This window comes from Tachysurus fulvidraco, chromosome 15, assembly GCF_022655615.1.
Source record: "Tachysurus fulvidraco isolate hzauxx_2018 chromosome 15, HZAU_PFXX_2.0, whole genome shotgun sequence".
In the NCBI taxonomy this organism is placed as follows: domain Eukaryota; kingdom Metazoa; phylum Chordata; class Actinopteri; order Siluriformes; family Bagridae; genus Tachysurus; species Tachysurus fulvidraco.
In genome coordinates, this window is record NC_062532.1 from 14,304,188 (window position 1) to 14,321,523 (window position 17,336).

General features: G+C 38.5%; 1 protein-coding gene and 1 long non-coding RNA gene across 2 annotated transcripts; one reads left to right on the forward strand and one right to left on the reverse strand.

Annotated features, from left to right (window-relative positions):
• Positions 1-658: 658 nt before the first annotated feature.
• On the reverse strand, positions 659-17,097 carry rundc3aa (RUN domain containing 3Aa). Its single transcript, XM_047801291.1, has 11 exons — positions 16,656-17,097; positions 5,689-5,804; positions 5,452-5,585; positions 5,110-5,195; positions 4,288-4,377; positions 4,099-4,179; positions 2,920-3,085; positions 2,547-2,704; positions 1,783-1,902; positions 1,586-1,692; positions 659-1,390 (listed from the first exon to the last, which is right to left on the reverse strand). Exons 1-11 carry the CDS (start codon positions 16,760-16,762, stop codon positions 1,248-1,250), a joined length of 1,308 nt encoding a protein of 435 aa, XP_047657247.1. The 5' UTR covers positions 16,763-17,097; the 3' UTR covers positions 659-1,247.
• Positions 8,742-13,056, forward strand: LOC113639704. Its single transcript, XR_003439871.2, has 2 exons — positions 8,742-9,013; positions 11,146-13,056. It is a non-coding gene; the product is annotated as an uncharacterized LOC113639704 (long non-coding RNA).
• Positions 17,098-17,336: the final 239 nt, after the last annotated feature.

The window sequence follows — 17,336 nt, forward strand, 5'->3', positions numbered from 1 at the left end:
TTAGCTTAACATCTAATACATTTGTAAGCATCTTTAATTACTGGCTGAAATCTATTTTACAAATGTAATGTTACTGATGCTTTCTGTTGCCCAGCCTGTATTTGTGCCAGTTACCAGCCAATTATTTGTAAAAAAAAAAAAAAAAAAAAAATGAAAAAATGAAAAAATAAAAAAAAAATTCATACATCCTTATAAATAACATATGATTAATTCTGGACTTGCATAACACATCTACTTTCTCGCCTTTTTGCTTTCTTTACACCTAAAATGAAAAGCAGTGGTATGCACTAACATGATTTGTCCACTAGAGGTCACATCGAGTCAACAGAACCAAATGGGTGGGTGATTTTTATTAGATTAAGAAGAATCCAGATTTGGCAATAAACACCTTGTTTTGCAGGTTGCATGAATGTACTGTAGTCCATGTTATTTGTATTTACTTTACACAAACACACTGTTTTCAGACAGTTTTCCATACATCTTTAACTTTTATTTTTCAAAATACATAATGAACACTTCTTGTTCACAAAGCAATAGTCTGAGCTTTATTCCTGATAAAGAAGATTTTTGGAAATACCTTCAGTAATCTCACTTCAATTAAAGAAGAAAGGCAGAAACGCAAGCGGCGGACAAAATATCAGTCAAGTTAGAATGAAAATGAGGGCTATTTTGTTTATTGATGGACAAAGAGCACTACTACTACATAACAAAATATATCATATGTATAAACAATGCAGCACAATTCCCCAAGCCAATCGAAGCTTTATAAACATAAAATAACCACAGGAGTTTAAATCTGCTGCTACCTCCACATACACACAACATCAGGCATAACTGTAGGTGGCACAAGCACATCAGTGAATGCATGTCGTTCAGGATAGAGGTCTGATCTCATGCAAACAAGCACAATTTCATTCTCTCTCATGATGTAATGAAGCAGAGTGGTGGATGTAAGGAATATAGTGATCAGTGATTATATGGTTTTGATCAGAAAATGGGGGATAATGGTGGTTCATGCCAGTATTCAACACTTTCTCAGTAAGGAAGCAACAAACTGAGAAAGACATGCCTCTCCAGAACAGTTAGACTACTACTTATTAATGAGATGATTGGAGAATAAGAATAAATGAGGATGCACAGTGGTGGAAGACCGAGATGATTAATCTCTAGTCAGAGGCAAATGGAAAAATGGGGGTGGTCATGTTCAATGTTTTCTTGTCACTAGTGCAGATGAACTCTTCTGAGCCCTAGCTGGGGGAGAGGGCAGGGCTGGGCTCGGCACTGATGTTCACCAAATATTCACTGGATTTAAGACTGGCCAGAGACTTGCAGCTTGGTGAAGAGGCCAGAGACCCACACAGGCCCAGCATAGATGGAGTAGTGTCTTTCACTGGGAGGAGAGGAAAGAAAAAACAAGCATAATCACATGCGAGAAACAGGATTCTTCTCCCACAGTGGAACTGGCAGACTTGCAGTCCTTCACCCACACGAGGGTCCACAGAACCACTAAGACTTGTGCGTTTTGGCCTCTTAGGCCATCATTATATAGATATGACTCTGTTTGTGTGTGTTTGCTTGTGTTTACCTCCTGAGCACCAGTCAGTGTCCCCATTTTGTTTCCCATCTGTCTTCAGAGACTCTTTTGAGTTTAGGCTGACTTCACCAGAGAGACTCAAACTGTGAAAACTTCTCCTTTGATGACAATTTGATGACAGAAAGAAAACATATAAATACATAACTCCACTACATTAACACAAACCCAATACACACTTATACACTCACCGGCGGAATATCTTTACATCCCCTTGGTTGTTTGTAGCGTGTGCAGGTGGCCACTGGTTAATCAAGGAGACTGACAGATCTTTGGACAAATGGGCCGGTTCACATGGAATAACACCAGTCCTTCAGTAACACAAGACACCAAATAGAAAGAAAGAATATATATGAGAGAGAGAGAGAGAGAGAGAGAGAGAGAGAGAGAGAGAGAGAGAGAGAGAGAGAGAGAGAGAGAGAGAGAGAGAATCATGATTGTATGGGTAGGAGTTGGTATGCATAAGATGCCATGGCTCAAAAAGTAATGATGCTTTTGTTTAAGTTTATGGCATCGGATATATTTCTGTAGAAGGTTTTTGTGTGTGCATGCGTATAACACAGCTGAGTGCAAATGTTTACACATGCTTAGGAGAAAATGACAAAGAAATACCATTTACCAAGATATTTAGTGTGTTAGGTTTTACATATTGTCTTTGCATTTATAAATGCATCTGTCCTCTGAGCAGATTTTGGAAGTTCTCAGTTGAAAAAAATTGTCTCCTATTTCTTGTGGACATTTTTGTTGGAACTCCACCAGATGTTTTGTTCTGCAAGCCTTCTTCATATCAAGCCTAGGGCCATGACAAAACTCCTTTTCTGTTGATTTTGCCTCATGTTTTGGACTGTTACTTTGCTACATGATAAACCTTTCATTTTTAAGCTAACACTTATTTTTTAACCAAGAAACCATGCAAATGCAAACTTTTGAAAATATTGTATCTGTTTCTATGTACAGTTGTGCTTGTAGCTCCAGAATAATAGCCTCAAGTTCTTTCTTCTCCTGTTGGCTCTGGATTTGCAGATCCTCCAGTTTCGCATTCAGTCTCTTATTCTCTGTCTCTACATTCTTCAGTTGTGACTCTCGCAGTCGCACCAATTCTTCCAGATAGCCCTAAAAATAGTCACAATACAAACTTTCTAAACAAAATACTTCTCATATACATGTCTATAGTAAAGCATAAGACACTTAAATAATCTAATATGAGCTTTATTGCAACCCCAAACTCATTACCATACATTGGACATTATATTGATATAAATCTTGCTACATTAAGCTCATGTGTGTTCCTTCAAGCTTTCACATATTGGTATGTAATGTGTGTTTACCTTTTGAGCGTATACAATCTTAAACCTCTGCTCCATCTTGCGACACCTGTTGCTCCAGCTCTCCTCATCCGTGACTAGAGGAATGTAGGGATGCTCAGCCACGCTGTCTTCACTCGCACTGCTGTCCACGCTACGCCGGTCCTCCTCGTCACTCAGGTAGTCATAACTACAGAGAGTAACAATCAATATGGCAATCAGAGCTACAGCGCAACCATAGCAACAGTTTCCCTGCGGATAAATAATGCAGGACAATGATTTTAATGAACACAACTAGAGAAAATAATGCATGTTGTCATAAGAATGTAGTAGTAATATTAATAATAATTATAATAATTAGCATTAAATATTATAATGTATTAAGTACCAGTTCATTCAAAGGGATGAATGTAGGACACTCTGCATGAATTAATGTATTGATTAATACATTTTAAAAACATATTAAATTTGTGTTTTCCATTTGATCAGTATTAAGTTTCACACCATAGCACATTAGAAACTTTTAAAGATAAAATATTCTTTGTCTCCTGATATAGTGGATATTGGTGAAACTAGTCATAATTACTGAGAATAAGTTTTCAGAGAGTAGAGAGTACAGTTGAAATTAATAAAATTTAAAGTTTATTCTGTTTACAGTTTAATTTTCTCTTTACTAAAATTGTGGTTCTCTAATCAGTCTGTGGTTAAGGCTACTCACTTACTGTAAGCTATAGGACATGGCTGTCAGTTTGTTCTGTTCACACTTAGCCAGTTGTTTTGGTCATTTCTTTGACAAACCACTTCTCATGGTTTGTAGTGTGCAAGCCTGGCCTACCTTTTTTAGTCCTAAAATTTCTAATTAATGTCAACACTGATTCACATAGGTACATTTTGTCTACAGTGTGTCCTTAAGGCAGTTGATTTCAACTATTAAATCAGGTCTTCCTGGTTCACACTGTCTTAGTTTGCTTATCTAAAGAAGTGGTCTAGGTCATTCACATCGCCTATGGTGTGACTTACTGCATTATTGACTAAGTCACACTAATGCAAACTAATAGGTTTATTGCCATGTTTTGTAGAGAGAACTGCTAAAAGATTTTGTCAGAACCTAGAAGCTTGTACACGGGCTACACTAGGGTCAGAATAATGAAATCAAATTCCGGCAGAAACATAAATATGTTGATGTGTTACAGTTTCCCTCACCTCTGGGTAAATTTCAGGTATGGTGTATAATCAATCACTGCTTGTGTCTTTCCATCCAATACTTCTCCTTTCAAACAGAAACTGAAAGAGAATACATGAGTGTTATAGTGCAGAAGCAAAGGCATCCTGTATTACCTGTCTATCCCTGAAGTATAGTGATTAATCTCCCTGTAGATCCATTATTTTTACCTAAAGTCAATGGCACCAAGTCCAATCAGCATCCCTGTCAGGACTGTAGCTTCCTCTCTGAGCATGATGGCACCATCATCATAAAACTTCCTGCACACATAGTATATTATTTCTGTCAGGACCACTTGTCACAAGGGAATTTAGTAGATGATATGCATACAGTTCGTGTTGGCGGTATGGTTCTGTTCCGGGCAAGAATCCACTCGCCCATCCATGTGCATGCATGGACAGAGAGGGGAGAGCAGCGACTAGAAAATAGAATAGTATTGATAGCTCGCTTACGCGTTTTTGGAAAGTAATAAATGAATGGATAGATAGATAATTAAATAATTAGAGAGAGAGGGAGAGAGATAGAGAAAAATATGTGGAGATTTATGATGTAAACTGGTACAGCGAACACGGGTTCCTCATGGCGGAGTCCTGGTTGGAGGAGGAAGTTTAGATCGTGCTAGAACGGCTCTATGAATGGGAATTTAAATGGTCGGGTAATATGGATGTCGTAACCGGATTGGTGCGCGTCGTGGACAACTGATTGACAGCTGATGCACGCTCAACGACATGGCCTGCCAGAACTAATGCGATGCTTCATGTATCTGTTACTTTAGACGCACAGCTAGCTAAAGTGGCCCAGACCCAACAATAATATATTGGGGCACATATTTAAGGACATTCTGCAATATTTTAAATATTGAATTTGTACTCTCTACAGCATTGGTACTTTCATTCATAGAACTTCAAAATTAAATCCAATTTATTTTGTGTGTGTCTTAAAATGCCTGTTTGCCAAGGTCTTTAAGCTACAATTTTTTTGTAAGATCTAACCTTGTGGTCCGAGTATCTCTTAAAGCTGTGGCAACGTATTCAGACAAACGCTTCTCCATGAGGGCCATGCGAATCCATGCCCGGCCCTACAGAAGTGATGAAAAGAATTACTGAAGATAAAGGACATCAAAAAGTAAAAATATACAAATATATATATAAAAGTGTTCAGTAAGAATTGCTACAACAGCAATTCGGCCAGTTCATTAAACATTCAGATTTACTGAGACCATAAAATTATGGCACATTTAGTGCTGAATTACAGAATTTATTATTTAGGGCTCAACAAATTAGAAGAGGCAATTATCATGTGATGATAGGAATATTAATATTTAAGACTTCTGCCTTGGCTCGGGACGTGCTGATGTTTTCAATGTTCTCAATGCTGCTGATGCAGTTGTTGTGAACTTTACTGCAGGCCAGGCGAACATAATCCCAGAAACTTCTCTGTCCATCTGAGCTGAACCAACCCCCTGGACCTGATTAAACACCAAATAACAAACGTAGAACCTGTGATTTTTTAAAAGCACTTATTTATGTACCCAAAAATATATTCATAGATAGATAGAGATAGATATTCACCTTTGAAACGATGACTGAGTATGTGCTCCAAGATTGCAGCAAAGTTAACAAACTCTTCCGATGAGTCATCGATGGGTTCGGCTGTGTACTTCTCCAACAGAGTCTTTACTGAAAACCTGAATTAAGCAAAGGACAACGGGTAAAATCGTTTATGACTGCACATTTCCTTCTTATTATAAATATTCATTCACATAGAAATGCTGTAAAAAAACTATCCACATGCACACACAGGCTTCAGTTTTCCACTCTAACTGAAGGACTTGGAGCTTTTGGGAATGGTGCCATGGCAGGCAACTGAGGTCACCTCTATTTGTCTTGTGTACTACACAATGCACCTCTTCAAAGCCCTGCCTCTATTAGCAAGACAGTGATCACAATCAGAGTCCTTGTAGCCCGATCCAATTGTGCAATGCTATTGTCGGTATGAGGACCTTTGTCCATTTGCCTGGGTCCCATTCTTTTTCCCCCTTCTTTATAAGTTCAGCTTCACAGTGAGAAAATGACAGAATACCCTAAACAAACACCCACACACTTTACATCTCTCCACCCACTCACTGAAAAAGCGATGGCCTGATCTATTTAGTGCTGCCTTCAGCAGTAGCACAGCTACTCTGAATCTCCTCAGTCTCACAAGGTTTTATAGCACAGGAAAACCTGTAGGGTTCTGGTATGCAGCAACTGCACTAACCTACTCCTACACAACCAAAGTGCAGAAGAAAGAGAGAGACTGAAGCAGGGCTGGCAGCATCTCTGGAGCAGCACCATTCATGCCTTCATGGGGAACACCAGCATCACTGAAGGCAAAACAGCCCTGTCTTTGGGAGGTTCCTCTATAGCTCGTGGCAAGACCTCCATCACCATGGGCAAGTCTTCCATCACCCGCGGTGTGACAACAACCTCTATGGGAGACTCCACCATCACACGAGGCAAGACTACCATCTCCCTGGGCAGAGCAAGTTTCAGCAGAGGCAAGACCACAACTTCTTTTGGAAAGGCTCTGATGTCCAAACGCCGAACCACTTAAATGGCAAAAAGCACCACAACTGCTGGAATGAAGAGCAAGTTGTCAAAACTGAGGAGGACAGTCAAAGACAGTGAGGAAACAGACAAACAGGAAGAAACAAGGGAAAACAGAACAGGAGAAAAGGCATCCATTTTGTTGAGAAAGTCTTCTTTCACAAAAGGAAAGATGAAAATGCTGAGGAGCAAAAACGCCATCTCATGGGGTCAAACCGCTGTCTCTAGAAGCAAGACCAAATTGCGGACGGGAGAGACAGCATTTACGGTGGGTACAACCACAATTACACATGGGGAGACCACTAGTTCCTTAAGCAAGGCCACGTTAAGTCAAGGAAAGAAGTCTGTAACTGTAGTAAAAACGTCCGTCAAAAGAGGCAAAGACACTCAATGGAACCTCTACTGGGATTTTCATCTTTGACTGAAATACATTTACCAAATAGACTTCGGAATAAAGAACGTTCATGCAAGTTAGTTGATATGTTAGATGCAAGTGTATTGCCAGTCTGATAAGATGAGGTAGAATAAGTTGTTATTGTACCTTAAATCAAGTTGAAGTCTTATATGAAATTTTTGTTCCTGAGATGGAATATGGTTGAAAAGTCTGAGCTGATTTAAACAATTAATTTATGCAATGTTGGGAATCAGCCAAAAACGCTGATTCTAAGGTCATGAGTGTACAGTTTGTTTGAAGCAAGTGTTTGTATGCTTGGTATGCTGGCGGGATTCCAGCCAGAAACAGCTGGTATGGTGTAACGAAAAAGTCATGTGTCTGAAAAGAACCAATAATGAAAGAGTCTACTTTAAGAGTCAGTTTTATCTGATATGGCAACAGCACAAAAGATTTATGAGATAACCCACACAGAAAGTATATGAAACTATATGCAGATCATAACATCTGGCTTTATTAATGTCAATGTGCTAATGAAAAACTCAACTAGGGTAATAAACATTAATAAACTGTACTTTAATATAGCTGAAAACTTTGCTTCTCTCATTTTTCCCCTCACAATCCCAGTAATAGAATATCGCACTTCTCTATGCTGAGCTATTTTTAAAAACAAACAAATAAGAGCTTGATGACAGCAAAAAATTGATATTGACCGCATTTTACAATTGACTTAAATCCATCAAATCCAATCCTCCCAGCTTTTTTGTTAGTTTGTACTTTGCTGGTTGTTGAAATCAAAATGCCAACCCTATATCTGTAACCACACTTTTATTACCCATGTACAGTATCACCAAAGACACCATTAGAGAACAGTTCTACCAGAAAACAATGCCAAGGAACTTAGTGATGTCACCACCGATTGTATTTTCCAACAATGTGTCCTTCAGTTTGGTCCACGGCCTCGCATTGCCAGCGGTACAATGGAATCCACTGTCCTACCGACCCCCAGATAGGGCTGCGGCCTCCTACAGAAGTTTCTATCCATTCAATATATACAGGGGAGGTATGTGGCCTTCTGGAGCCCACGTCGTCCTTCTCAACAACGGCTTTTTGCTGCTACATGGGGGTTGTACCGAATGCGCTTAGCATTCTGGGCTCATCCCAGCACTTGCTGCGTGGATCCGTCACACCCTGCCAGGCATTGTCTGTGCGAGTGTGCTGCTATAAGGTTATGTGATGAGCCATTACATCTTTGTCCTGTGAAACCAAAGAAGCAAAAAAACTTCCCTAGGTAAGAGAGACAAGATTTAACCCCAACGAGCTCAACATCTCACAAACTGGCTGCTGCAGGAGGACATCTTCTGCTTCTCCTCCTCCACCACGAATTGGTTCTCCTCCACCATGGGTAACACCAGCTTCACAGAGGGCAGGACAGCCCTCAACCTGGGAAACACATCCATCAAGAGGGAGAAGAGCAAGATTTTGATGGGTAACACCTCAATCTTTCGTGGGAAGAGCACTACATCTTTGGGCTCCTCAACCATTACTAGTGGCAAGACCAAGATCTCCCTGGGGAGTGCTTCCTACAGCAGCGGCACCAAGACCACATCCTTCCGAAAGGCGTTCTTGCCCAAAAGGAAGACTCTTTAACAGGGAGTGGGGCCAAATTTTCTGTTCAAGGGTGTATGGGGAGTGAGTAGGGCACCAGGAAAGTGGAGGGGAGTTTTCTACAGTGTATCAAATACAGAAAATATTAAAGAAAACTGAAGCCAAAGCATCATCACAACGGAATTCTGAGGGGTTTATTTTGGGCATCAAGTTTATTTATTTTTTCGACACCCAGAAACTGTGGGATTGAATTTGATATCAAAGTTTCATCTGTTCCAGTAACCGCTTTGGATTAAGTCAAAGATGCAGGTTAGTGTTTCAAGATACCTGCTAAATCGGGTTCCAGTGTAACATGTTATATTCTCTCTTTTATAAAGATATACTGGTCAGAGTGAGACATTTAGTTTTTTTAAGACACAATGTATATGTCTTTTTAAATATTCTTCTTGAGGATTTTTTAGACTCAGGTGCATTAACTGGTCCTACATTAATGATCAAAGAGACTGATATTTAAATTGCACATTTTACATTTCTTGCTGTATAAATCTATTTTATTAAATTTGGGGGATATGGGAAAATATAGCATTATGTATATAGTAAACTTATATAGTGTTTGAATGGTAAACTGGCATGTTTAGGCTTTTGGGGCTGTTGATAGAAGAAGGACAAACCAAAAAATCAAACATATAAGTCAAACCAATCATCTGTCCCTTAAAAATAAGAACAGTAGTCACCCTTCTTTGAAAAGTGGCAATGTGGTTAAAGAGTTCTTATTCAAGCCAAATAGGTGCCACAATTAATAGTTTATGTTAATAGTTAATAGCACTTGTAAACCACTGATTATGCAAGTGGAATCTGGTAACACTCCTATTTGTTTGGAATGAAAACCGGTACCTTCACTGGCCCTTTGTCGATAGGATTGAAGACCACTAAAGTCAAACTTTAGTTTGAGTTTAAGTCAAAAAAAAAAAAGTCCAGGGGAACTTTGCTATGTATAATCATCCACAGAGATAACAAGCTTTTTCAAAGCATGAAATCTATTCACGTAAAAACTCATGTATGGGATGGAGGCGTAAATATGTAGAGCTCAGAGCTAGTGTGGGCAAACGCAAGGCCAAATCTTTGTTTCTTTGAAAAAAAAAAGATAGCTGAAGAAAAAATTGCATGCCTCAAATGCTAATTGGTGAATGGCAGAAAGATGCTCTTGGTACGATTTGACACTGACAAACAAATGTACAGGCACAACAAATGGCTTTTGTGCCTCAGCTCTTGTCCATCATGGCAACATGCCAAGGGAAAGCCATGCTGTGCTCCTTTGAAAGAGTCCCTCAGAAAGGCAGTTTATGGAAGTTTAATGCACTTTGAAGCTGCCCTCTACATATTTGATTGAATAACATTAAAAGTGAGTCTTCTCAGTCCAGACATGCTGCCGATGCTCTCCTCTTCTCCAATAGCTCATTATGTCTCCTACATACTGTAGTCAGTCATCTTTCTTTCTTTTCCTCTTCTGCAATCGTCTCACCATCCTTCATATATTCTTCCCCTATTTATTTCTCAGTTGATATTTATATATTTTAGTTGACAATGCTTTTCTTTTTCCCTCCCCATCCTTGTCTCTCTATGTCTTTCTTTCCCAGTACTTGCAGGATCCGCTGGCATTATGGGGTGCCACCATTCTTGATGCTCAACAGCAGACCTAAGATCAGCATTTAAAATTTTTCTCCAAATCTTTTCCATATTACATGACAAGACCACACCTGATCAGAAACTATAAATATGATTTCAGTTTATTCTTCTTTATATCAGTTTGGGAGTGATGCCATTAACAAACAATATTCAGTTTTCCATCAAGTATGATTAAAGTTAAATGTCCATTGTATGTGTTGATTAAAAGGCAAATGCATGTAAATTCTGAGGGTTGACAGAGGCTGTGATTAGATGGTGTGACATCCTGTATTGAACATAGCTTGGATAAATGAGTGATGAACGATCAATATTATGAAAGTCAGAAAGCAAGCAGTTGGGCTAAATATAATTGTGATTTAAGGACAGAGACTATATGAGAATAATGAATCTTTGCACAAATCATGAATCCACTCCATAGTACAAGAATTAGTTTTCTTCTTTCTTTTTTTTCAATTAACCTACATTGTTAATTTAGTTACTGCATTGAAATGATCTTAAACTAATGAAGGAGATGCTTAGAGCAGGAAAGAAGTCACCGCACTAAAGAGTCCTTACCTCTTTGTTTGAAAAACACTTCAAATATCAAGTGGCTCACTTTCAATACCATGTTACTACATGTTTCAAAACTATTCATTTATTCCTTCTAAGCTTAATCCCAGGTTTTCCTTCATGATGGGAGGAAAAACTACGAAATACAAATTCATTAATTAAAAAAAAAATGACAATATTAATGTTACAATTTTTATTTTTCTTAGGTTGAACATGCTGCCAGCACCAACTTTCCTAAACGTCAGCCGCATGAATTAGCCTTCTATACGAGACAAATTACTTCTATTCCATCTATGCAACATCCTGCACCTTCTGGCTAGTTTCCACACAGCCTTTGTCTTTTTACACATCTTTACACAATGTTTTGATCGAGGGCTATTGGTCCTGAACATATGCTTTTCTTTGCAACTCCAGGAATCAGTAAATTCAGGGAAATGACTTATTTTATGCTAAGCTCAAAATGTTTTCTTTACATTCTTGATGAAATCATGTCATCCAAATTTTCATTCAGTCCACAAACATGTGGAGACTTAGCCAAAACAGAGACTTTCTTCAGACCTGCTGGAACTCACCTCTCAACTTTGACCTGGAACAGAAGTCATCAGGCCCCATGCAAAAGCCCCAGATCACCCTGTGATGATTATACCATTTACTCCTGTGTTACTGTCCGTGTATTGTTTTATATCACTGTATTCGTGTCATATAAATGGAGACCATAATAGTCACTCATGCTGAGACAGGATCAGCCCCCTCATTCTCTATATAACATTGGGAAATGAAAGCCAAAAACTGATCCCAGTTAGCATAGTCTCTTCATTTCTATACCTATGACTTCAGACGTATGCACCTCTGTAGAATGTGCTGTAAGGCACTGATACAGATGAAATATCCTAAAAATACTTGTTTTATTTCGGAAAGGTAAACATAAACCGTGTCACCATGTATAACTGTGTGTAGTCTGGATTATATCTGTGAAATGTGTGAAAGGTAGAAGCGTTAAAAAAAAATCATAACTAATACTTTAAACATTAATGCTGATCCACCACAGATGGAACGGTTTGGGCAAGGACAAGTAAAGGCTTACTTAAACCAACTGTGTTTTTGAACATCAAAATGTGCCATCGTGTGTAGTCGTAGCCAACAAGCCTATTCAGACAGTAGTGCTGGTTAATTTGTTCTATAGAAAAACAGACTAATGACTGGACTATTGAACTTGTATGAACTTTCCATCCTGTACCATCCTTTAGAACAAAGATTTCCAACCCTGGTTTTGGACCCTATGTCCTGCACATTTTAGTGTTTTCCCTTATCCCAACACATCAGATTCAGCTAGTCAGCTAATAAAGAGCTCTAAGTTGACATGGGTGAGCAAGGAAAACAGAAAACTGTGCAGAACAGAGGGTTCTGCAAGACCAGGGCCAGTTAGATCAAAAGAAACAGTGTTATGCTGCCCTCTAGAGGCTTTGGAGATGATGAAAAGCCTTTGTTTTGACCAGTACTTTTAAAGAATCCAGAAAACCAGATGAAACATATATGGTAAGACATTAAGCAACTGCTGATCTCTGAGATCTCTGATATCAAAGCATTTCATTGCATAACAATAAAATTAGCAAATATTTGATCAATGAGTGGGCAAGTCAATGGCAAACACAGTCTATTAATGACTCAAAGAAGATGGACAAACAAGCTGAAAACCAGACCAAGAAACACAGTAGGTTTCAGATACATCAGGTTTTAGAGTCCTTAAGAACTAATATATAGTTATAGTTACCGTAGAATGCAGGTAACAGTCATTTACTGTTGATATGTCTATTCTAGCAACTATTAATTAAAATTTCAGGATTTAACCATTTTATTCTATTCAAGTCCTTGTCTTATATGGCTTGTCTTTTAAATGTCTGAGATCATATTGGTCTTCATGTGGTCAAGTAGGAGTTCTGGAGGACAAAATGACTACTGTTCTTGTCAATGAAAAGTCTTTGTGTTTACTGAAATTCTGTTTTCAATTTTTTTTTCTCTCTTGCTGTGTTCTATGTTCTATGTTTAACCAGTGTTCAGCAGACACCTGGACAGTAAGGTTCTGACTGTAGTGCTTTTTTAATAAACAGTTGCTTACTTTTGCCTGTCTTTTTCTTCTTATGTCAAAAAAATAAATAAATCTACAGACATACAACCACTATATCTCAAAGATATTAAGTTTTCACCAGTGGAACAGGGCACCGAACAACATATAGCTATTTGGAAGAAGACTGGATGCTAGTTGATCTATAGACCTCTAGGTTCTATAAGTGTACATTCAGCGTATGTAGAGAGTTCAGACCAGGGGTGTCACCAGAACCTTCTACTGTAGATAGGTCTAAAAATAGACTTCGCTGCTCATCATCATTTACATCAGGTGAATTATTTAAAAACATTAAGTTTGATTGTAATGCCAGCTAAAGTGAAAATATCCTACACATCATCTTCAATCATACACCTCACCCCCTCGCTATGCTTCTCCTCCCCTCACTTTTCCTCGTGGAAATCTAGAATAAATCTGTCATTCACACAATAATTCATAATATGACATAGAAGCTGAGGACTGAGAAGAGATAACTACCAGGCTAACTCATATCTGTGTTAATGAGTAATATGTAAATATGTATTTAGTAGAATGAGGACATCCTATTTTCCAGTTCTGATTTGCTTGGCACAAATTAAAATAGCCTCAACTTTTAAAAAAGTGGTATTAAAAAGTATTTAAGTTGTTGTTGTCTTTGGCTACTCGCTGTTTGGTGACACTGCAGTGGATCATCCGAATCGCATACTTTGATTTGGCACAGGTTTTACTCTGGGTGCCTTTTCTGACGCAACCCTCCCATTTTGTCCGGGCCTAGGACTGGTACTAAGCATTAACCCATAGCGGCTGTGTTAGTTCCTGCCCAGGAATCAAACCTAGGCCTAGTCTGTGAGAGAGCTGGGATCTTGCCACAGGACCTAAAATCTAATGCAACTAATGTACTTTTATAAATTTTCTGTCGAGGCCTGTGCCCCCTAGAAGCACTCCTTTGTCACACCTGATTTGGGTGTCTGGGAAATATTCTATGCCCATTGAACATACTGAACAAAAAGCATTATGATACTGTTCCAAGATGTCCTGTAGACTCATGTACGGATCTACCTGTAATGTCTTGTTAGAAACATGTTTTTAAAAGCTTCATCTAGTACACTTTTTTCTTTGTAGATCTCTGCAAACACTTACATGATTTATGTGTAAACCTAGAACAATGATTCATTTTAGAGGAAGCTCCAAGTAGAAAGCTGGGACCTTTAAGTAGTCAAAGAATATGTCAGTAATCCCCATGTGTTTCGACTTGCAGGTACAACATTTCAATCCACGGGATACAGATGATGATTCATGATTCATTCACTTTGCAACATACAAATAAAGAAACTCATCAGAAGTTTTAAATTCAAAACCATTAAAATCTGCCAAACCATATAAAACAGGCCCTAAATCTATAAAACTGATAAGTGTGTATACTGTCTTAGTTGTAAGACAGTTCTGATACAAACATAATGAATAAATTGTAAAAGTTAACTAGTGTTTCACTTTACTGAAGCATGGAGCTCACAGGATCATGTGTCTGTGATTACTTTAGTAACTGTACTTACATCCTGCTGTTCTTAAGAAATACATAGATTTTACAGTTAGTGAAAATGATACAGACTATGCTCTATCCTGCTGTTTTTTCAGCACTCTTGTATCAGTAGACACAGTGGAAAAGAAGACACAAAGACAAACCACCATTGGCAGATGACTGCTACTGAACTGATATATATGTCGCTCTGGATAAGGTCTTCTGCCAAATTCCGTAAATGTAAACAATATATGGAAAAAAGCACTTGTTCAGCACTATTTTATTCACTAATGGTTCTTGAACTCACCCTAAGACAAAGGCACATACCATCGCAACTTCTTGCCAAGTTTTCTGAGGTTGGCAAGAAAAATTTGAGCTGCAATTTGGTTTTGTCACATTAAGGTTCTTGCATGATTACTCGAATCTCTGAGAATGTTAAAATGTTAAGATTCAATTTGTGACTCAAGCCACAAATTTAGATCACAGAAAATTCAGTCAGTTATCCCATTTATACTGGATAAGGAAATTATCACATTGCTTACAGCTGCATCTATAAAGCTGGACTATAACCTCAATATATAATATGGTCCGACTAGTAAACGTAGGGGGTCTAAGAACTCATTGAACATGGTGGCATGGAAAATATGACCTGCTATGCTTGTAGAGATAAAGGATAACAAGAAGACATTAATTTGCTTAATTGCATGCATAGATTTCCAAACAGATTCTCATACTGGTAATGTTATATCTTTTCAGCCTGTAGAAACCGTAATGATTTATAATCTAATCTAGTTTTCATCATCAAAGCCCTTAATAAAAATGCCACAATTCATAAATACACATGAATATACAATTTGGAAATGTCTACACTTGCCTTCAAAATACTTGACCTGCTGGCCACTGCTCATAAAGTAGCTTGCATTGTTCAAGAACAGACAAAAGCGGCATTTCAGCATTTAAGTCATGATTTTTAATTGTTCTATTCTCATTGCTTTATTTGACAGTAAGCATGAATGACATAATGTAACATGATGCCCACATTTTTGTTAAGCACTATTATTTGCTAAGTTAGCTAACTTAGTATGCAGTTTATGTGCAGGTACAATATAACCATCTAATAATATTCATCAGTCATGGTGGGCTCAGCATCACTGATTGAACTGATTTTTTTTTTTTTACTTTAACATTCAAGCAAACACTTTAATCTGGTGAGAGCCACAGTTGTTATGTAGCCTATCAAAGGAATACTGGGTCTGAAGTGGGAATACACCCGTGACAATCAATCAATCAAAGACAGAAAGAAAGGATGGATGGATGGATGGATGGATGAAGGCCACTTGTGAAATACTACTTTCCCACACTATTGTACACTATTCATATCTTCATACTACTTTTGTTACCATCATAAATCATTTCTGCCTCTTGATAATCACATATAAAACAATAATCTGTTATCAGAGAAAGGTGATGCATCTAAACTATGCAATTACCCAGTGAACTTAGGGACAGCCCTCCATCTCCAACCTAACAGAGAATACAGTATACAGTTATATCAGTGTAGTGCAGTGTCATGATTAATGTTATGGGGGGGGGGGGGGGGATCCTGATTTTACACTGACTCCAAAGTGTCACGTATTATGAGCACCTTCGTCCTTCTGAAGACGTGATGAAGGTTGATGATGGATTCATGATGAAGAATGGATGATGAAGATCAGCTGAAGGTGAATGTATTTTGCTGTGCTTGGACCTCCTGTCGTGTTTCTCCCTAAAGCACATTTCTATTTAAAGATTTAAAGCTTTCATTCACCACATTGGAAATAAAGAGTCATTGCTTTGCTGATTTACCTTCACCCTCCACACTCAGGTGTCCCACAGATAATGCGCCATATTTTAACTTAGAAACTCGCTTTGGCCTGATAGAATATTCGCCCTTGTCAATAAATAAGCGTCACGTTTCACATGAACTGAGACTGAAGCGCAAATCTGCCCATAACGCAGGACACTGACGCGCACAAATGACGTTCAGCCAAATCGCTTATTCATTCAGCCCACGGGCTCCTGGTGGACATGGATGATGTATGAAAATTAAATCTTACCTGCAGACAGTGATTAGGTTCTTTCGCTCCACCGCCACGTTTCTGTTAGACGCTTTTTTCGACGTTAGACCCATAGCCATCGCGATGTGGACGCAAGACGCTTCCATCCGATGGAGCCTTAACGCTTCGAGCCGTGAGCCTCCAACCCCTCCCTTTGGACCAAAACACACGCTTCACACACACACACACACACACACACACACACACACACACGACAAACTGCACATTTCCCCGGATTACTGACATGATGCTCTGAATTATAGGTCTCCCTCTGACCACATACCTGCAGTGTCATTCCAACTAAACCCTTTGTTTACAGACATTCTACCTGCTTTTAACATACAAACTCTTTTCCTTTTTTCCAAACCCAGATCAACCATGTAGGCCTTTTCGAAGCTTACAGCTAACATCATTATATTTTAGTGTGTGATTTTATCTACTTATTTGGATTAAGATGCAAGAGTCTTTGTGTCTTGATGAATCATTTTGCTAAATAAAAGTCTCTGCATCCTTAAAGACCTAAATTATTTCCTCTATACATACAATGACATTGTACTTTTTCAACTCTCCCTATCTGAGTAGGACTGATACGTTATGTTGAATTCACCTTAGAAATCTTGAAAAGACTGTGTGTGTGTGTGTGTGTGTGTGTGTGTGTGTGTGTGTGTGTGTGTGTGTGTG

Excerpts from the sequence above, each read along its gene's own strand:
- rundc3aa (XM_047801291.1), bottom strand. The coding sequence starts at position 16,762 with ATGGAAGCGTCTTGCGTCCACATCGCGATGGCTATGGGTCTAACGTCG. Across the intron at positions 5,805-16,655 it reads AACCTAATCACTGTCTGCAG|GTTTTCAGTAAAGACTCTGT; the intron begins GTAAGATTTAAT and ends TGCTTAATTCAG. Across the intron at positions 2,705-2,919 it reads AGATTGTATACGCTCAAAAG|GGCTATCTGGAAGAATTGGT; the intron begins GTAAACACACAT and ends GACTATTTTTAG.